Source organism: Microtus ochrogaster, unplaced genomic scaffold (genome assembly GCF_000317375.1).
Source record: "Microtus ochrogaster isolate Prairie Vole_2 unplaced genomic scaffold, MicOch1.0 UNK1, whole genome shotgun sequence".
Taxonomy (NCBI): Eukaryota; Metazoa; Chordata; class Mammalia; order Rodentia; family Cricetidae; genus Microtus; species Microtus ochrogaster.
Window position 1 is genome coordinate 4,598,003 of NW_004949099.1, and position 22,219 is coordinate 4,620,221.

The following is a 22,219-nucleotide window of genomic DNA, read 5'->3' on the forward strand; positions in this document are numbered from 1 at the left end:
TGTGAGGCAGATAGGGATCTATCTGACTGTGGAGACAGATAACAGGAAGTCTGGGCTTAAATCTTAGGCTACTGGCTAGAGACCCTGGGGCAAATTACTTTACCTCTCAGGGGCCTTTGCATCCTAGGGATGACTGGGTCATCTGGCAGGAATGAAGCAGGAAGTTCAAGCTGGGAACTATGCAGACTATATGGAGGAAACAGGCCAGGCCTGAGCAGGACCAACCAGAGGGACACCAGAGCAACCTGGACAAAATGTGTCAGCTTTATGGTCGCAGACACTGGGGCATTCTAGGGTGCTGTTTGAGGAGTCAGGAGGGTTCCTGGTGGAGGAAACCACTTCCTTTAAAGACAACAAAATCAGAGGCCAGAAGAGGCAAGTCACTGAGCTCCAGGATGCCCAGTAAGACAATGCCAGGTCTTTCAGTACTCTGTTGCCTGAGGAAGCCCCCAAACCTCCCTGAGCCACCACCCGGATGCTGCAAAGGAAAGTCAGCTTCCTAGAGTACATACTGCAAGGACCTAGCATCAGAAAGTGTTGGCTTCTGCTTCTATGTCTCACCCACCTCATCGTCTGGACCTAGAGGTCTTTCCGAACAGGCAGGAGGTTGGCAGCGAGTCCACTCACAGTTCCACCCTGCTGTCTACTTCCTGGTTTGGCATGCCTGCCTCCTCTAAGTCTGGCTAAGCCAGCTTTCCTGACATCAGGTTGATTCAGACTTAAGCATGACTGGGAGTCCACACTTGTTGTAGGCACTTCCCTCCAGTCTCTCGTTGTCATTCCACTACAAGCTCTGTGGCAAAAACAGCTATGGATGGCTCTGAGTGAAAACAAGAACGAGACTGTGAAGGGACCTTACAGAGCATGAATGTTCATCTGCCCCTCCCACAGCCAGCTGCACAAGGCCAAGAAGAGCCCCCAAGGCCTCTTCAGTGGTAGGAGGTCTGGCTGCAAAGGCTGAGCTGAGCATGATGACAGCAGCCACCCATAGTACCTCCTGGGATGGCAGCTGTAGGCCAGGCCTTCGCCCCTTTGTCTTAAATCCTGTCCAAGTCCTGGGAGCAGGGACACACACCCATTTTTTTCAAGTGTGCCAAATGAGGCTCTGAGACCCAGGGATACACTCCAGGTCTTGGGGTAGATCAGTGGTATAGTTGGTCCCCTTCTGTCTGGGATTTTGGATTCCTGCCTTCTCTGAGAGCTGCCTACCAGATGTGCAGCTGGGGCCTGGACAGGGCGCTGAGCATCCTGGAGTCTGGACAGGGGCCTGAGGACATCTGGAGGTGGCACAGCCTCATGAGTGGGGCCCCTACCACTTGCCTTACTGTCCCAGTTCTCCTGTTTCATTTTCTTTTTCTGGCTCTCTCACTGTGGATCACCATGCAGCTCTCTGCAGACTCCTAAGAGGGATCCTCTGGACATACAGGTATCACTTGCTAGACAGTATTGTAGAAGGCCTCTGCGTCCTGGAGGGAACTCAGGTATGCAAGTAAAGGCAGGGCTTGGAGGAATGGCAGTAGTGAGAGCAGGAGACCAGAGTCCTGGGCAGTAGGAGAGGAGACAAGCAGGGGGCAGAGCCTGGGAGTGAAATCAGAGGGGAATGAAAGTTGGGTTTTAAGAGTGGGAACCTGGCATGGTACTGGGACGGCTGAGTAAAGGCCTGGCTCAGAACACAAAGGCCCTGGGACAAAGCAGTTACACTCCAGCCCAGGCCAGAATGCTCAGGCTCTCAGATCTGTCCCTGGAGGGGCCCTGGGGTTCTGTGAACTAAACCGTGAGCTGCCAGCCAATTCTGAGTCCTAGAGCTCTTCCTCACATCTATGGAAGGAAGAGCTTTAGAAATGGACTGGCAAAGAGGTCTGGCTTATCTGGCAAACTTAAAGCAACATGACTTCTCTCAGAATTTCCAATGTTCCCTGGCATCATGATTGGAGTGAAGGAGGAAACTGAGGCTAGGTGCTTGTTAGGGGCTGAGCTGAGAACCAGCCAGGGCCTTGGTGTCTGTTTCACGTGGAACCTTGCTGGTTCCTGCCAGTGGCTACCAGCTAGATCTCTCAGAACCAGAATTGTTTCAGGCTGCCCCTTTGGGATCTAGGCTGGCCTGGCGTGTTTCACAGTATGCACCTACCTTGGTCTCCAGTAACCACATGGCTAGTGCCCCTGGAGAGCCAAGTTAATTTTCATTAGTTTTAATTATGAATGTCCCTAGGTTGGGTCTTCCAGTCCTGTCTCTGGCCGTGTTATGGGGACATTTCTCCAAATTCACTTCCAATATGGAGATGGCTCTAGTGTCCACTGAAGGATCTCAATGAGTTGATTCTAAAATTCACAAGGAACAACTATCTGTGAAAGATGTGACAATGGCGAGGTCCTTGTCTTAATACCTAGACACATGAGGGGCTGGGGAGATAGCATTAACACACATGTATGCATGGGCACACACGTGTATCAGCACCTGCTCACTCATGAAAACACACATGCACAGCAGATGTATGGAGTGCAAAAGTTGGAGTTTGGTTCAGTGGTAAGCACTTGTCTAGCCTTTTCAGGGTCCTGGGTTCAGTCCCCAGCAGGGCAAAATAATTAGAATAGAAAACAAAACATAAAAAGAAAAAGCAATTTCAAACACAGAGGTACTGGTGGCTGCACCTAGTGAAATTAAACATGTCCATCAGATCAGAGCAGTGCAGCTAAAGCCAATTAGATGCTTCTCGGGGTCCTTTCATTGTTCAAATTATATCTGCAAATAAAAACTCTAAGAAAAAGACAAGAAAGAAAAGGAGCCTGCGGGGGACATACTTCTAATTCTGAGAGTCATCCTTAAGAAGGCCCCATGATGACATATCCTCAAAAGTGACAAACATTGAACCTCAGGAGGCTCAAGCAGGAGGGTCATAAAGTCAAGGCCTGCTGGGGCTGTACAGTGAGTTCCGGGCCAGCTTGGGCAATTTTGCGATATCTTGTCTCAAAATATGAGGGAAGTACTTGCCACTGGTCCTAAACTCAAGACCTAGAACTAGGGGGAAAAAAGTGACCATGAAGAAATGGGCAAATAACCTCAACGGTTATTTGAATGAGGTGAAACAGAAAAGAGCTGGCAGGTGGTACCTTTAAAGTAAGCAGAAAATACAAATGACAATGATATAATCTATATTCTGCCCGGAGGAAGCAGGGCAACACAGAATGTTGTGGGTGGGGAGCAAGCACTGTCAGATCAGGGGTGGGAAACAGGTATAGCCCCTTTTAAACACGAACTTGGTAGCTCTGATGCCAAAGAAAATCCCTACCCAGGAGCCTACAATTCCACGCTGTCATCCTGAGAAGGTGTGGGGGACAGTCCATACACAGTGTCATGTTTCCAGAGTCATGAAGAGGCTGAAGCAGCAAGCCAAATGACCTTCAGAGGACCATGCTGGGGTGCACCCCATGTGGCACACAGGAAACAAGGTCCATTATCACCAACAAGCAAGACCTTCAACAGCCTACATACCACACCCTCCCTAGCAGGTCCCTCTGTTGTCACAGTCCATCTGCACTGCTATGAATGCTCAAAATCATGCCATCCTAGTCTTGAAGGAGCAGCAGGGAGCAGCGAGGTGTGGCTCAGATGTGGCTGACCCCCACTGTGCCCCACTACCCTCCTGTGGCCCTTCTGGGAAACTCCTAGGGTGTATGCTTGTAACCAGCAGGCAGGCTAGTCACATGCTTTTCAGGTCCACAGCCCCCAGGAAAACCACACTAGGCTGAAGTCTGATGACCCCAAATCCCAGAGTCCCCAGGGAAGGAAATGTGCAATCTCAGGTTAAACAAGAGTTGCCAAGGTCCCCTCCGAGGGTGTGCTCAGCCCTCCCCACTTCCCATGCTATTTCTGACCCTGCTAAGAATAGTTTACTTTAAATATCCACCTCTTACCATGGCTTCGCTCTCAGGAAGGCCCAGCCACACTTTCCCTGAGCCCCTCCAGAGCAGCCACTCAAATGTTCTGTCAGCGGCAGCCTACAGATAGAAACCTGCCACCAGCTTGTTCAAGACCTTTGTACTTCATATTGTCCCTGAACCTGCTATGGGGACACATGGATGGGAATGATGGGTAGGGATTTACCACAAAACAGTCCCCACTCTGCTGTCTAGCCCAGGAACATCTGCCACCTCCACAACGGTCTTTGGAAGGACCTGGGTCTCCTGAGATTCAAAGCTGCTCTAACTATAAACATGGCACAGCATCCTGCCTTGACCTTATTATAAAGACTGCCTGAGACTCCAGCCTCAGTGGGGAGGTGGGCAGAGGCTCACAGCAGGAAGGAAGGTAAATTTGCCTCTTGCCTTATCCTGCCTAGGCCTAGAGTTGTGACTGCCAAGGCCATGTGGGTCTGTCCACCATGCATGAAGGGGAAACTCACTTGTTGAAGAGATTCAGGCCAATTCGGTAATGCCTCTTACGGATGACATCATTGCTGAAAGCTGGTGAGTCCCAGCTGTTGCGGGTCTCCTTGTGGTATGTCTGCTTGCTGAGTGTCTGCTCCCGCAGGCTGTCCCGTGATGAGGACTCAGAGCTGCAGTTTATGGTATCGTTGGAGTTGGATGTGCTGTTGATGCTATCATTGTCCCCATCTGAGTAGTCAGACTCAGATTTGCTCTGCCGGTTGGCTGAACCATTGATGGCCAGGTGGCTCTCGAGAGGTCTGGGGGGCCGAGGCCGCAACTCAGGCTCCTCCCGGGGGAGGCCTTTGGGGGGACCACCGTGGGGGCCATGCTTGGGGCTGCCTTGCTGTCCACCGAGGCTGCGCTCATAGGCGCTCTGCCTCTTGAGTGAGCTTCGATCTGAGCGGTCGCTGAGTTCCACTGAGCTGTCACTGGGTGGCTCAATGGTAAGCAAGGGAAGGTGCTCCACCCGCAGCCTTGGCTCTGGCCGCTCCAGTGATGGTGTGCTTCGGCAGCTCGTGTCTGTGTCAGCCTTGTCCTCCTTGTGGGCCAAGGCCCAGTAGTCCTGGGCTGTACCCCCAGCCCTTAGCCGCAGGTCCGACTCTGTGCTAGAAGGCCGATCCCCAGCCTGTGAGAGCGGCAGAGGTGGTGACAACTCTTCCTCATCAATGTAGAGGGTGACATCACTATATGAGGCTGTCATCTCATCCAATTTGTGGTGGTCCATGCCATGAAGGCCTGACTTGGGCTCAGTGTCCCGGGCCCGTGCTGTGTCTGGGGCTGGTACCGCCTCACTGTGTAGGCTGCGGCAATTGAGGGCATCATCGATAGACTCAGCCAGGGACTTCACCTGCCGGGAGAATGCATCCTCCAGTTCTGTGATGGCATCTGCAAAGTCACTGGAGGGTGCTGGAGACTTGAGGGCTGGGTCGCTAAGGTCTCCACATTCTGATGGCACCAGGGCACCCAGCTGGGAGCCATCATTGGTCACAGAGACCTGCTTGCCCTCAAAGTAGGAGCTGTGCACCTTCTCGGGGCCTTCAAAGGAGAACTGCATCCTCATGTTGGACAGCACAATGCGGCGTGACATGCGGTTCTCTGACATGGAGCTACGCAGGCGCTCAAAGTTCTTGTTCATTTGGTACTGGCGAAACGCCGTCTGGATGGTGCGGGCTGCATGGCGGGTCACAAGGCGTCCCCCATACTTGCGTTCTAGCATTTCCACCTGGTGGGGTAAGGAGAGGAGAATGTGGGCCCTGTGTGATGACACAGAGACAGGTATCTACCCTTTTTATGCTCTGTAGCAATGTAACCTGGGATGGTCTCACCACGGGGTGGTTGGAGGTTTTCAGTGTCAGAGTAAAGGCAGTAACACACACGTGCTGAGAATTTCAATACCTCTGGCCATTGAAGCTATGGGCCCTGCAGGTTTTCTAAAAATCTATCTACAGATGTGACCCCAGAGCTGGGGAATCTGAGGCACGAACAGGTCAGAACCTAGTCAGAGGGTGTGGCTTGACCTCAGCTCTGCCTCTCTTCAGCTTGGACAAGCCTTGGAACCACGAAGTCCTCCATTTCCTTAACTGTGACATGGGGCGGTAGTAGGACCCACTTTCTAGTACTCTGGTAAGCTCCCAGTGATGAAAGGCAGGTGCCCGGCATAGGCCAGGGGCAGCTGGATGAAGAGCTCAGCCCCATTCCCAGGTGGCAGATGCAGTCGTGATGCAGATGCAGGTCTCTGTGCTCCTTGCTATCCAAATGGCTGAGCTGAGACCTAGGTAAGACTTGGCAAGGCTGGCTCTCCTTTTATCCTATAGCTCCATGAGCTCTGATGGGCATGGTTGTGAGTTGTGAGGGGCGCTGGGCAAGTTCTCAGCTCAATATCTGTCAAGAATGACCCAAGGTCTCCTGAAGTCTCAGGCCTTACAGTCTACCTAGGCTGAGGGCTAATCCTGAGTCTGGATCCTGGGTGAGTATGAAACACAGTTAGCTATAGCCTGGTCTGCAGGAATCAGCAATCTGTCTCTGGCTGCTGGGGCTGGGCTCTATCTCTGTGGGAATGAGGAAAGGATTCAGGTTCTCAGGACGAGGTAAAATCCTGATTGCACCTGTCTGGCACTATGAGCCAGCACCACATCCATCATGCATGGAATTGCAAAAGGACACACGAGGTCCCTCTCTACCCCGGGTTAGGTTAGAAAGATGCACAGTCTGATACAGAACACCAGAGACAGCAAAGCCAGGGCTGTGGCCCAAGTCTAGGAGAGGCCCCTCTGCATACCATCTCAGGGCTACCAGGAAGCAGCTCTAGAACAGCCAGGAGACTGGGGAGTTCTTTCACTGCCGTCCAGAGATGGCTGCACTGCTACACCAACAAGCAAAACTACTATATTTGGCTGAGTGGGCAAAAAGCTCAGGGTCAGGAAGGAAGCCCCCCTTCCTTCCTTCAATCCCCTGCCTAAGAAGGCTTCCACCTGGAATCACTGCCAAAGGCTTCAGAGATACCAGAGTCACCAAAGCCTACTCCAGGGCCTTCCTTGATGCCCTGGCCTTTGGAGACTAGGGTCCATCCTGCTGTCTGTATTGAGTTGAATGATGGCTCACTAGAAGGGCAGAAATGGGCTCTAGGATGAGTCAGGAGGAAGACCCCTCTGCCCTCCCCTAAGCAGACACTGGTTGTCCCAACCCTATGCTCTCTCAATCCTGAACTCGCCATGGCTATCCTGCCTTCTGGTCTGGAAGTGACATGAGGCCCCATCTATAGTACTTCTGGGACCCAGAGGAGGGAAAAGCAACTAACACTTGCTACCCATGGGATGCCAGGAACTGGACCACACCCTCATATAGTTCTTACCATACTGAGAGACTAGGACCTACGCTAGCCCTGATCTCAGATGACATGAGGAAAGCTAGTAGCCAGGCTTCACAGCCAGTGGCAGGAAGGCTTTCCCCGGGACCAGGGCTCACCCTGGTATTTTTACTCGGATCCAAAGGAACTGCCTTCCACAAGGCACACCTGCCACCACCCAGAGACGAGGCCATTCCCTGATCCCCATGCAGGCCTCCTGCTCTTAGGGACGGGAAAGAAAGCATGGAGGGTTGGGTTAAGGAGAACGCATCTGACTCTTATCACTAAGATGGAATCCCACCTTCCCCTCACAATTTTCATGTACTCTACCCTACTCCTGCTCCAGGAAGTTCAGGCAGCATGGAACACTATGTGGCTACTCATGCTGACTCCTCTTGCCTCTGTGCCAACTCTTCTCTGCCACCTTTTCTATCTTTCACATACACCAAGGTCATTCTTGTACCAAAGCCTTGGCAATACTGTTAGCTCTTTTTCAAATGCCCAGTTTTCAGGCCACCATCATCTGATACAGAATCCCTCTACCTCTTCCTCCAGAATTATGACCTCCAGGGTCTGGGTCACTTCCTGCAGTGAAAATGTCTGATGACTTGCTTGTCCATCCACTGTCCAGGAATGTCACTCAGGTGCAGCATCCTCATCTTGCAGGCTGTCCCTTATCCTATTATCTGGCACCAGGGGAAATTCAGCTATGGATGGAATGAAGGTGAACAGCTGCATATTTGTGGCATGTAATCATTCCTACAGGCCGTCTCAACCTTGCCCAATTCTATTTCATGGTCCTGTTCAGATGACTTTTACAACAAACTCTTCAGGGATCACTCTGGATCTCTGCAGAGCTGAGAAACTCAGTAGAGGCTGTTCTGCCTGCTGCTGACCTGGCAAAGGAATCAAGGCCCACGGCTATGGGGGAACTGCTCGAGGCCCCTTGTGAGTCTCGACTAACAAGGAGGATAAAGCATGTGAGCAGAGGAAGGTAGAGCTATCCTATGTCACAAATCATCACCCCAGGGCTGAGAGGTCAAGATTGAGAGGTATCTGCCGAGGGAGAAGATCCACCCTGAGGGCACCCCACCATGTCCTCAGGAAGATGAGATGGCATTAGCCTAGATCCCTGTTCCTTTAAGGAAACAAAGTGGCTAGCAGATATGGGTGAGAGGGAGATAACACCCGTGGGCTGTGGGAAGGGGTCCTGGTGTCAGCCCACGGCTGAGGGACTGCCTGGGAGACATGGAGTTTGCCAAAAGCACAAGGCCCAGAGCTATGGAATGCCAGCCAGACGTTCTGTTTGTCTCTACACATCCATGAAGCTCGGAGAGCTCCTGAAACCTGGCATTGCTCAGAGACACAGTCAATCAGTGGACATTCATTCCCACACCAGCCTGTTCTCTGCTGAACAACTGCACCATGAGGATCTGCTCTGCACATAGCAAACCCCAAAAGTGGGCCAGGCCACCTGACCTTGGGTTTGAGGCCTGAGGAAGAGCTACAGCATTCAATGTAGACTTTCTCTAGAGACTGTAGAGACACAGTCTCTAGATAGGATAATAAGTAACCCCCTCCCTCAGGCCTCGGGCCTTTCTTGGGACCTAAGAACCTCCACGGCCACCTTGGCAACCTGTGCTCTAGTGGTGCTGGGCCATGACACTCAGGTGTGATGGAGGAAGGTCATTGGTTGATTAAATAAAGAAGCTGCTTGACCTGATAGGTTAGAACATAGGTGGGAGGAGCAGACGCTGGGAGGAAGAGGAAGTGAGCTCAGAGACTCGACAGCTCTCCTCTCAGGGGCAGACGCCTCGGAGAGACACGATGCTCCTCTCTTGCGGGCAGAGGCGAGAGCTCTGCTCTCTGAGGCACACGCAATGAAGCTCCGACCCAGGATGGACGTAGGCTAGAATCTTCCTGGTAAGCGCACCTTGGGGTGCGACACACATGATTGGAAATGGGTTAGTCCAGGAGCGAGGGTTAGCCGAGAAAAGGGCTAGAGCTAAAGAGCCAAGCAGTGTTTAAATGAATACAGTGTCCGTGTAATTATTTCGGGTAAAGGTAGCCGGAGGCGGTCAGGGTGCTGGGGAGCAGCCCGCCGCTCCTATTACTACACAGGTGCCCAACATAGGCCAGATTCTAGCAGTGAGGGATATGGAAACCTACAAAGGCAACATTTGAAGAGGATACTGTAAGTCCCCAGAAATACTATAAGTCCTCAGAAAGGATGCCAGTGCCCCTGGCCATCAGTGTAAATCCCTTCCCATGTTTCAGCAGAGCTGGGCTGGAAAAGGCTCTGGGATAAGTGAAGGCAGGGCTCCCCTCATCCTCAGATGGGCACCATAGCTGGTATCTGGAATCCATCACTAAGAGCATCTGGCAACTGAGGCCTTGTGTCACTTGGGAGGTCATAGACAGCGGGAAGAGACTCCTGCCACCTACCTGCTTATCTTGCAGATCTGAAGAGAGCTCATAGCTCTCAGACAGTGACCGAGAGCGCTTGATGGCCTCCTCCTCAGCCTGCTTGCGCAGGACAGAGGTCGAGTGCTGAAGCCGGGGTCTCCGTGTGCGCTGTTGTGGTCCTGGCCCTGCGTACAGCCCATAGGCACCCACTGATGTGTGCTCGTAGTGTTCCGGGCTCAGGCTGGAACCAGGTACCAAGGGACCCTGGTGGTAGGCTGAGGGGCTGTCCAGCGATGTGCCAGTCTCACTACTGGGGGCCTCACCTTCAACACTGCAGAGGAGAGAGAAGAGACACATGCTAAACAGAAAAGCAGAACCTGGTGAGTGGGAGAAGGAAGAGTGCTCCCAGGTAGCCAGGGACTCCGCAGAGCCCTCTGCTCTGCATCTTCCTGGAGCTTCTGAACAGCTTCCATATTCTAACATCTGGTATACTGTACTGATGGGGCCGGCTTTCCCAACTAAGTATCAGCCCTCCAATGACAGAGGTTTTGACCAACTGTGGTACTAATGGTGCCTAGCACTTTTAACAGAGCCTGGTCTGTGCTAAGTACTCATTGTGTTTTCAAAAAATAAGGTCACTACCTCTCCTGCCACCTGAATTAAATGCTGGATTGATGTTGTACCCCTATATCCCCATGACTATATTTGGAGCCAGAATCTTTTTAAATTTTTTTATTTTATATGTATAAGTGTTTTGTCTGCATGGATGTATGTCTCTGTGCTTGCAGGGATCAGAAGAATGTCTATCTCCTGGAACTAGAGTTACAGATGGTTGTGAGATACCATGTCAGTGCTGGGAACTGAACCCAGGTCCTCTGCAAAAGCAAGAGTTTTTGACAGCTAAGCCATCTCTAGCTCCCTGTAGATAGGATCATTAAAACGAAAGACATTAGGGTAGATCCTAGTATAACTGAACTGGTATCCTTCTAAGAAGGGGAATGCAGGCTACAGCATATATGGTAGAAGACGGTGTGAACACTCAAGGAGAAGGTGGCATAACAAGGAGAGAGGCTCAGGAGAAGACAGCCAGGCCATACCTCCATTGCAGACTGGCAGCCTCCAGAGCCTGCAGATACTGAAGGCCTATGGCTAAGGTCTACCTCTGCCATCTGTCATGGCAGACTCAGAAGCAAACCCGATGTTACTCAAGTGTCTAACATTTTAACTTTCCCTGTGAAGAGGAAGCGTGGTGACGAGTGTGAGTCCCGTGTAAACACTGTCCCAGGTACCAAAGGCTGGAAGCGGGTCCCCTTCCATATCACTGCCTTTTGCTCCACAGAGTACCTTCATGCCAAGCAGGAGCAAAGCCAACTAGTGGGGACAGAGGGACTGGCTGCTGACTCATCCCAGCCCTGGACCTGGAACATTCTATTCTGTACAGACACTCATTCCCTCTGCAGTTGCTTTTCAGGGAGGGATGGGGAGAAAAAGGAGACACTGATTTGAAGAGTTTCTAATACAAGTCCTCATCCTTTGCCAGGCTCCCTGTCCCTCTGAGACCAGACACCCGGGCGCTGGCAGGAACTTAAAAGGCCTGTGATCCCTGGGGCAGGGTGGAGGGTCTCCAGAATGGACACAGAGAAAAAAGAACAAGGGCCCCACCCAGACTTCAGTCCTTTCCAAAATGTCCCCTATTCAGACCAATGAGGAATGTCTTGCACTAAGCAGCCTGGCAGACAGGCTGCCCTGCTCAGTTCTACTAGAGTCATGTTGTTTGTTCTCCAGGGGGTCCCCAGGTTGGGGCCTGTGAAAGGGAGCCTGAAGCGGGGAGGGCCAAAGCTGCCTGCCCTTGGACTCTGACCACTCTGCACCAGGGTCAGAAGCAAATCTCAGCACCTGCCTCTGGCCTATGGCTTAGCAGCTGCCTCTGGCCTTCAGGAACAGGCAATGGAACCTCCCAACATGCCCTAGTGGCTAAGGTATGACAGTCATTCTTTGAGAAGGACCTACCTGGAGGAGGAATTGGAAGACACAGCCAGAGCTTTGGCTGGCTCTATCTATAGTTTTCCTTTTAGTAATATTAGCAACTTAGTCCAAGAAACACCACCCTTCAAGGCTCTCAGGGTACCACAGAGCCACCTGACCCACTGTTGTCCCTGGACCCCCACCAGTGTCCTTTGGACCCAGTGTTTGCTGAAACTTGAACAGCACACTTTTCATTAAATGCTCAGAACTTCAACCAACCATCATGAGAAAGAAGGAATAAGTACCATTAGAATTAGGCCACCCAGAGTACAGAAGAGCAGCCTCCACTGGGAAAGCCCACCCAGGCTCTCTGGCACCAAAGCAGGTCCCACTTCACTCAGGTGGGTCAGCACACACATAGACGCATGCCCCTCAACTTAATGCATGCTCTGGTCAAGGGTCTGGCTCTGTGTATAATGAGCTGGAGGAAATATAGCCTGTGCCTTTTGTAGGGGATTTCAAACAGCCCTGAATCAGAAGGTGGGGAAGACAGCAGTCACCACCATCCCTGGAGCAGAGCCTGAAGCTCCTCAGTGGTCGCCAGGCTGCACCAGAAAGAACCACAGGGAGTTCAGGCAGAGAAGAATGGGCTAGGCCAGGCCTGCCTCATGGTGCTGTTACTGACCCTCAAAGTCTAGGCTGGAGGAGCAGTGGCTAGAAGGATTCAGTCTTTTCTTGTCTGGCCTGAGAACAGCTTCAAGGGCAGGGCATTCATTGCTGCTGGCCATGGGGAAAGAGCAGGGCCTAGGCTGCCTGCAAGCCTGGGAGATCCAGCCTACACAGTAGGTCTCAGCTTAGGGCAGGGGCACAAGGACAGAGATTTATCCCAGCTGGCTTTGCCTCCATGGATGAGACATCAAAGTAGTGTCTGCACTGAGGAGGGTAACTTTTGGGATAGGACTAGGGATGAAAGAGGTCAGGAGTGCGCTGGAGCTGTGTTACTGCTCTGGGCAGTTCTGGGCCAATAGGTTTCCAGAATATGCAGGGAGAGAAGGCCAGGTCTCTCCAGAGCTTCCCCTATGAGAAGGGGAGGGGTAAGGCCAACACAGCCTCACTCGGTTGGGGTCATTTGTCAAGTCTCTACATGCGGAGCTGTGTGGTGGGGCAGGCTTTCTACAGTCCAGAAAAACACCCAGGACTAGAGAGAGATAACTCAGCAGGTAAAGGTGCTTGCTACCAAAGCTGACAGCCTGAGTATGATCCCCAGGACCCATACGGTGGAAGGAGAACCTACTTTCTCCTCTGATCGCCATACACATGCTGTGGTACACACACACACACACACACACACACACACACACACACCACATCCAAAGCCACACAGTGTCAGACACCAACACAGACTTTCCTTTATTGGAGTGTTTCTGATTCTAGAAGGGCAAAGACAACCCTTCTAAGCAGAAAGGCCCATGCTGCCAAGTCAGTGAGCAAAGACACTCTCAGGCCCATTGCTAGGGCAGGCATGAGCAGGGTTGTACCATTCTACTCTGATAGACACCTGGACATCCGGGGAGGGATCCAGGATGACTTTTCTCTGTGGCATCCCCCTAGAGCTTCTTTATGAAGTTGATTCCACTCCACTACGTGTTCTTTGGGGGGAGGTGCAAGAACTGTCCCTTACTGCAAAATAGCCACAGAGGCTCACGGGGTCCAGAAATAAAGAAGTTTGCACTGAGATTCTTCTACTGTGCAGTATGTTTATGGGAGAGCCAATACACCAACTTACAATATTTCTACTTAGGATATACATCTCAGGACATCCACGCTATAAATGGAGTTGTATTCTATGTTAGTCTCTATCCAGGACTCCGGGGTGACAACAGCTACACCCAGGCCCTACATTCTGACCTGGCACCTCCTCCAGCCTCCTGAGCCCTGGTTCTATGTTTCACCTTCCCTCCATCCCAGGTGTAGCTCTCTGGGGAAGTTTCTCCCTAAATGCAGGTCTGTTGGAACAGGATTGAACACCCCAGAGAACGTACATCTTCAATGACACCCTTAACCTACCTATGTCTCTTCCAGACTCCTAGACTACAGGCAGATCAAGGAATGGGACGAGACATACATTCCACATCCAACAGTCCCTAACTATTCAGTTCCTAAAATGTTCCATGGCAGTTAGGTGGTTGCTGCCTGTTACAAGTCTCAGATCTTCCTGGTTCAACAATTCTTCTAGTTCTTCTAAGCCAAGAACACCAACACACAAAGAAATAAATACAAGGACTTTCACAGCGCTGTGGTCTCTAAGCATGCAATATTAGAAATAAATCTAGATGCCCACCTAAAAGGGACTGACTGCAATTATTTTCATGTCCACACAAGGGAAGCAACGTCAAGATGCAGAAGATCTGACCTGACAGCTGTGAATGGGAAGAGACCTGGAGATGTTTCGGTGACTATAAGATTGATGTGAGCTGATGCCGTCACACAGCTGAGGAGGCCCGGCAGCGCTGTGCTCCACAGAAAGCCAGGAGCAAAAATAGCCCTAGTGCAGCTGTCAGATCACAGCAGAGGCCTCTGCATCCTGGAGCTAGGCTAGAGGTGGCAGACCTTTTCATCTTCCCCTCACCAACCCCTGCAGACATTGCTAATCTATGCCTGACTCCATCCTGCTGATCCTGGGTGGAGCCTCAGTCGGGTTCCACATAGATTCATTACATCTGATCCTAGCTGGCATAAGAGACAGACCCTGTGGGTCAGACCCAAATTACTGCAATCTGGGTCAGCTGAGCAAGCTAGGCCAGAAGCAGCCCCTTCTCAGGGTATATGATCCCTTGCCTCAGTCCTAAAGGATGATAAATTGAGACTGGAATAGATTTCCCCAGGGGAGGGGGAAGGGGTAGGAAATGGGTTATTCCCAGGAGTGAGAACACTGTTTGCCTGACCGGAAGTCTCCCTCGCCCCACGGGGCTAGTGTCAGTCTGTAGCCCTTACTTACATTTCAGTGTCTCCGAGGTCCATGCTCTCATCTGATCTCAATCCTCACTTTTTTTTTTTTTTTTTTGAGGCCCCTGCCACTTCCCACCTGTACAGCAACTGGGACATGAACATGTGTGGTCCTTCAGCAGATGGAGGCTGAGCTCCCCATGTTCAAGAAGGGGGCCTGGTGGTTGGGCAGGCCTGGTACCACCCATGGACAGATGGATGCTCTGCCCCCAAGCTCCCTTCCTATCTGGGGACTTCAGGGTGACTCAGAAGGCAGCTTCCCAACCTCTCAGGCTCAAGACTCACAAGAGATGGTCTGGTTTTTGTTTTTTTTCCCAGACCAAGTGAGGCAGAATCACTCAAGGGTCCTTAGAGTCCCTGTTGACCTAGTGCACCAGGCACAGGGAGTCTCTGCTCACACACTGCTCGCCAGTTATATGACATGAGCAGGGATCCTGGAGTCTCGCTTCCCATTCCAGTACATGGAGAATAGAGTGGCTGTCAGCAGAGCAGAGTTGACACCGTGCCATCCTGCACGCACAGGCTCCACACTTTCTAAAGGCTAATTACTCTGACAGACCAGGTCAGCCTCATAACTGGGACCTCTGAGGCCCTGCCTATGGATCAGAGACAAAAATCTGCATCTCTGGACTAAAAAGCTCCAGGGGAGGGGAGACAAGGGATTCTGATCAGGCCCTAGGGGCCAACTAAGATGCCACATCCTGCTCTGGCCTTGGCTGTCGTTCTAGCTGTACGTGAGTCAGGGTGGGGGTAGAGGCTTTGCCTTTCTGCCTTGCATGTCTCTAATTATAGCCTGTGAAGTCATGAATGACTTTTCTTAAGAAAAACGTTGGACAGAAGAGGCTTCAGGCAGCAGTGAAGGCATGGCAGAAGAAGGGACCTGTTGTTTACCACCAGTGCCCATGATGGTGGTGGCAGAGAAAGCTAAGGTCTAATATACCTAAGAACATTCTATGCGTCATATGTAACTCAGTCCAGCTGGCTTGAGCTGACCCACTTGCACTTGGTATTTCTTCCTTAGAGCAAGGGTTATATGCAGTCTTACCTGAGATGCAACAACACAGGTCCTTCCCATCCCCACTCCCGATGCTGTCAATTATCTAGAAAGGACTCAGAATAGGTAACCCAGAGACAATGCTGCGAAAAGATTCAGTACACTAGAATGTTTGGGGAACAAGGAGGAGACTGCATCTTGTGGGGGAACACCATCTGCAGCACAGGATGGGACTGGGCTAGAGGACCCAAGCTATCCGAGAGGCCCAGCTCTGGTTAAACATCCACATTTAAATGATTTGGGATAGATTTTAGGCAGCTTGCATCTGCCAGAGGCAAAAGCCTCCTGACATATGCATGCCTCTTGTCGTCTCCCTAGACAGGGTTTCTGATTTCCAGAATGGGAGGCTGAAGTATGTCAGGCCAACCATTCTCAGGCTTCTGTATAGCCGTTAGCTACTTGGGGGGCATTAACTGAGGATGATCACTCAAAGAGGTCGTGACAGTCCTGGTCTCTTACTGGGCTGGGATCCCATGTGCTCTATCATAGCCTCAGATTAGCTGGGTGGGGTTGTTAACATAGACCAGCGCAAGGCCTGGGAAGTAAGTGAGGAGACTGTGTCCTTTAAGCATGGGGGGGAGGGGCTGCCATTGCTCAAGAGGGGAGACTATCACCTTAGGTCTCTATAGGGCAGTCCTGGGGCCAAGGGGACAGAGTTTATGGGACAAGTGGCAGGAGCAGAAGAGAGGCAGTGACTTGGAGAGGTTGCTCACAGTGTTGGGACATTAATGAGTCTCCTGAATGACTCTTGTCCAGCTCACTGCCTGGGTAGCCCAGAGGCAGCTCAGAGAAACCATCAGGACACACTGTTCATCATTCTGCAGCTCGCAGAGGCTTAAGCTGAGTCAGGACTTTAGTTATGTAGCAGTCCTTTAGGCCTTACACTCTGGAATGTTCCCTGGCTCATGTGGCCCCAGGAGTGGAGTACAAAGACATAAAGGGATAGGTTAAGGGAAAAGTAAGTGGTGGAGGAGGCCACTTCTGGGCAGGCCCTCTACCCCATTGGCAAATGGTTCCTGGAGAGGATTGTACACAGCTGGTGATGGACTTGCAGGGAGTCCTTCATAGGAAGGTGGGTGGAGACCGCTAAACCTGACCCAGCAGAGCTGGGATGAGTGTGATTCCGGAGAGAGATCATGCATGGAGGTTGGAGAGCAAGAGGGAAGGATACTGACACATCCAGGGGGATCTGGGCAGGGAACCAAGGGAACAGAGAGCCCATGAGATTAGAGTGTGAGCCCTGTGCTCAAAGCCCTATAGGCAAACAGGACTGGAATGTGGGGGGCTGTAATGATGGTGGGAGCCATTGAGAACACAAGAGTAAAATGAAGATTTAGGGCCCAAGTCTTTAGGGGGCACATGGGCCCTGACAGCCACTCAACCAACATCTCATCTCCAAATGAAAGTTGACGGCATGCACCTCTAACAGTGCAGAGACTCCCCTACAGGGCTGGATGGAGGTGGTGTGGGTTTCTCCTTTTATCCTGCTCTCAAGTTTACATTAATGAGGACACAGATAATCAGAGGCCTCAACAGCCTGTAGCCTAGGGTTGCAGGAGCACTCAGAGGCTGCAGTTGGGGGGGGGGGCATATTCTGCCCCTTCCACCTGCAGGAGGGCAGTTTATCCTTTTGGCTACTCTCTCACACACTATTTCTCCTGCCCATCCGTTGGTCAGCTCTGACCACTTGGCTAGCCTCCCTGCCCCTGACCAGTGGACACTGCCCTTACTCCTTGGCCTTATCACACAATCTCTCCTGTAGGCCCGTCAGAGCCTCGTTACCTGCCCCCTCCCTGAAACACCAATGATCTAATCAAAGCATAGCTCCAACCATATTTCAGCTCCCAACCCAGGGGAATCAGTTATCACTATGACCCAGACGGCTCACAAGACCCACTCCTGCCTCCTGCCCGCCTCCACTGGACCCAAACGCCACCAGGCTCAGCTTAATCCCACTGGTCGCCAGGCTATTTGTCTACAGTCCGGCTCCCACCCCAGGACCTTTTTATATTTGCATAGCAGCTGCAGGCCCTAGTGGGATAAGGAGGAGGAATGGGAGCTGGAGGTATCTGTGGAAGACTGGCTAAGAAAGACAACGAAAAACTGAGTGGGAGTCAAGGGTGCTGGACTTCAGGCATGCCAGTGGTTCTGATGATGGCAGTTCTAGAAGGAGCTGTCAGAAGCAGGGCTCTGGGTGGGGCTGGGCTCTCTGAGGCTAGCCAGCTGCCTACCTCTCCATATCCCAATAAGACATAGCCTGAACTCTGCTCTGGGCAGTTCAGGATCACTCTGGCCCATGCCTGCTATAGAGAATGTAAGACTCATGGCTTGATAAACCTTGGGGCTTACTCTAGGACAACCCAACCATCACCTTCATGGGGATGCTGATCTGGATCCAGACTCACAGCCCTGCTGACGTTACTGTTCCCAGCTAGAGAGACACGCTGCAGCCCCACTCCAGCCTACAGCCTGTGGCATGCTCTGACTGCCCGCACCCAGACCGCCAGAAGCCACCTTTATATATGTAGAAAAATATGGGTCTCCAAACAATGGGCTTTTCAGAGCAGTAGCTATTTTTAGAGCTCTGCTTACTGAACTAACACTCAGCATTTCCCCAACTTGTCAGCTGCTGCCCAGAGCCAGGCAGGCGGCAGAAGGAGCAGAGGTCAGGAGCTGGGGGCTTCTTGAGCCATCTGGGGGCCATTCGGGTATGCAGAGACAGATGTCAGTTTGGGGCTGCTCCATGCTAATGGGAAGCATGGCTAGCAGCCTGTCCATGTGCCCTGTCCAGCACAGCATGGCACCTGCCCTCCTGACAATTGTTCTTTTATCCAGTATGTTCTAGGTTGGAGTTGTACAGCCAGGATTGAATACTAGCTTTTTCTGAGTCTCCATTTCCCTTCCTCACATGTGGCTACGCTGCCCTTCTGTGACAACACAGGAGTTGGTGAGAGTGTCTGGGAGCCCAGGGGCAGCCTGAGCAGGAACAGTTTCCTCAGTGTCCTGGGCAGCTGACCTCACACAAACTTGTTCATCAGTTCATCGACATGGGGAAGGAAGAAAGGGCTCCATGTCTCCTGACCCAGACCCGGCAGCCAGGCCCTCACAGTGTCCTGTCAACAACATGTTCTAGAAGGCCAGTCATCCTTCCGCTCCCAAGCCAGCCCTCTCTCCCACTGTAGGCAGGAGTGGGTACATGGAGTGGGGGGCTGAATAGACTGCCCCTTGGCTCTGTTAGAGTGGCTTGCTCCCAAAAAACTCCAAGGATCAACCTAGGCTTTGAGCCAGCCTTAGACATCGAAACCAACCAGCCTTGTCCATCTACAATCTCAGAGGCTCCCATCAAAAGGAACACAAGGGTCCTAGCTATGCACAAACAGTCCTTAGCCCAGGGCCTGGCACCCATGCGAACAGTACAGGTGTCTCAGGAACCTAGCCCTGAGCACTTCCTCAGCAGCATGCAGGAGTGAGGGAAGGAAAGGGAACAGACACCTACAATTACCACTGCGTGGATCTCCTTAGCCCTCTCCCTATGGAGACATCAGCTTAGAGGGCAGAGGTATCCATTTGCTCACAAAACTGACTCCAATACCCAAGCAGGAATGGGCACACCAGAGGAAATGGGTGAATGATGCTGACAGTGAAGGGACTTGAGTAAGCAGGACAAGCTCTTCCAAGCCAGAGCCCAGTGAATAGGCAGGGCCAAAGCCACAATGAGGCCAAAAAAGATAAGGACATGGTCTGGTGTATTCCCCCATCCTTCGCCGCTCATGAGTGGGAGGCCTGCAGGTCACACACAGACTAGGAAGCTACATTGTGGAAATGCCAGACTCCACATATGCAAAACCCATTGCATCATAGCATATAGTTCCTGAGCCTCAAGTCTCCAAGTATGGACGAAAATGCAGACACACCTCTAGGACAGGCTGGGCTCAGCTTCAAGGCAACTGAATCTGCCCTGGACCACTTCTAACAAACCCAGGATGCCATGTCCTAGCAGGCCAGACAAGCGCAGTAGAAGCAGAGTTCCTGACACAGGCTGGCAACACACACCCTCACTTGGGAAGAGAGCCAGCTGGCAAAGGGGACAGGAGACTCTGCAATCAAGCCCAGCCAGGCCTCAGTCTGGCAAGGTGTCATTCTTATAGTCACCACTATCATTCTGCAGAAGCCCCATCATGCCTGAGGATGCTATCCCACATCCTAGGAGCAGAGTACCAAACAGGGCACAGGCCTAAACTCAGAGGAAAGCTTACACTAATGGCCCCTGTGGTCAAACCTAGAGTGGGCAGCCTTTCCAGAGACTCCAGAACAAGGCTAGGGTAGGGCCCATCTTACCTGGCTGGAGGCTAGGCAGTCTCTGCTCATAGGAAGCCTCTGAGGGCACAGGGGTCTCCGTAAATTATTCCAACACAGACTGGCAGCATGCTATGTGGTTCCCACAATGTTTTGCCCTAAAAACTGGAATAACCTAGGCATGATGCTACATGCCCGTATCTCAGCACTTGGAAGTCTGAAGCAGGAGGATCACAAGTTTGAGGCCAGCCTGAGCTACAACAGTGAGCTCTTATCTCAAAACAAACAAACAATGGATGAGCCAGGGAATAAACAAAGAAAAATAAAGAGTAAGTCAGCACCATTTTAACATCTAGCGATTGGATACAAAACTTCTGAGAAGAGACAACAGCTAAGAACCCTGCCACCCTGGGCCTATGACCCAGGAGTGGGAGCCGCAGCCAGCTCTAGATTGTTTGTACTAACTTTGCCACGTCCACCAATGATCTCATCGCCTGCCCACACCTAGCCTTCTACTCTTTTCACAATCCCTGTCTGTGGAGATCTGTGTAAGGCTGAAATTCAAGGCCCGAGCCCAATTTAGAAGACAGAGTCCCCAGGGCAGGGCTCAAAAACATCAAAGCCCTGCAGGGACAGTGAGACGCTGACTGAGGCCTTGCGCTCTGTGGGTCCTCGAAGCGTGAATTTTATCAGACTCCACAAAGGCCGCCTCATTACACGGATCACAGCCTACCACCTCATGGTAGGTCGCGACAGCCACCAAGCCTCTGTACTAGGCAGTCTTGTGTCTGAGACTCATTTAAGAAGTCATAAGATGGCAGCATTTATTTCAAACTGACAGGGTGGCCCGCCCTGCCCACTGGGAAAGTCAGCCCACGTTTGGGATGACATCTCAAGGCTCCAGAGGTACCCAGAGCTGAGCAGGGGAAGTGCTACATGACCTAAGCCAAGTGAATACACCTCTTGGGGCTCACACTGGCTAGTGCCCTTGACCACTGACCACTGAGAACATGAGGTCAAGCAAAGACAAGCCCTGCCAACAACAGCTCTCACAGTGGCTGTCCTGCTTTGTGCCACCAACTAGAGAAGGGCTCCACCCCAGGGTTCTGTTCCACTTGTCCAGCACGGAAAGGAGACAGGAAAAATGCTCCCATGCTACCACCCAGCTGGGCCCTTGATGGCTCTGGAGCCAGACCCATCTTGAAGATTTGGGACGGTCCTTCACTCAAAATCATTACTCCCTGCTGGGTGCAGGAGCAAAGTTCCCCACAGTTGCCACCATGCTCTTATCGAACCTCCCCTTCCTCCTCTCCTTTTGCTTTCATGGTCTACTCCCTGCAGCTAGCCCTCAGCTGGGCGGCTCTTGTTGGTTTTGAATGCACAAAGATGACCAGAAGCTTCCGACCCCAGAGCTTGCTCGGAAAGATTTTTCAGAATACACATACACACACAGAGCCAAAAATCTTCCCGGCTGAGCCAAATTAAATACAGAGTCCTCTAGTTATTTCCATACGTGCAAAATGGACTTAAATAAAGCAGCTCTCTGTGGCAGGCTCCAGCAGACTGGGCCAGGCTGGGCCCCAGGGACTCCCCGGGAGGGCTGAGAAGGGGGAGGCACAGGCTGGGGGGCCAGCCCTGGAGAGTATGAGCTGTGCCAGGGAGAAAGAGGCCTGTGTAACAGGCAGCTTCTCGGCTCATCCTGCCAACAGGGGTGCAGCTCCCAGAGGCCTCAAGCACATGGCAGAAAGCACAGCAAACGGCTTCTGCCCCTCCTGACACTTGGGCAGCCCACCAAGGGATCACGTATCACAGCTGAAGGCCCAGAATTGCCACCCACTGACCACCCAGCACTTACAATCAGGAGCACCTGGATATTGCAATTGACAATTTCTGGAGATGCGCCAGATTGTCTTCCTTCCCATTTTGTGGAGGAAAAAAAAAATCAAGGCACAGAGAGGTGAAAACTTAACCAATGCCATAGGCCTCAGAGAAGAAAGGGGGGGCTATGCCAACTGGGGTGTCACCTAGGTCCCTCTGGGGCCAGCCCACAACTCACTCAGGGTACAGCAGCCAGCAGGATCTTACTGTTTTCAGTTTCCCGAGATCCTCATCTGCCCCATAAGCCCAGAAAGACAGAGAGCACCACCCAACTCCCAAATCACTGGCACATAAGGCCCTCTCCAGCGACCACATACACTCAGGAAGGGATTGTGGCCATAGGC

General features: G+C 51.9%; 1 protein-coding gene across 10 annotated transcripts in view; it reads right to left on the reverse strand.

Annotated features, from left to right (window-relative positions):
- Window positions 1-22,219, reverse strand: part of Iqsec1 (IQ motif and Sec7 domain 1) — a 329,466-nt gene that overhangs the window by 22,766 nt on the left and 284,481 nt on the right. For all 10 annotated transcript variants that reach the window (XM_026788142.1, XM_026788139.1, XM_005364875.2 and 7 more), the window contains 2 exons: window positions 9,716-10,007; window positions 4,401-5,647 (listed from right to left, as the gene is read on the reverse strand). In XM_026788142.1, the coding sequence (XP_026643943.1) occupies window positions 4,401-5,647; window positions 9,716-10,007 (1,539 nt within the window). The remainder of the gene's footprint in view (window positions 1-4,400; window positions 5,648-9,715; window positions 10,008-22,219) is intronic.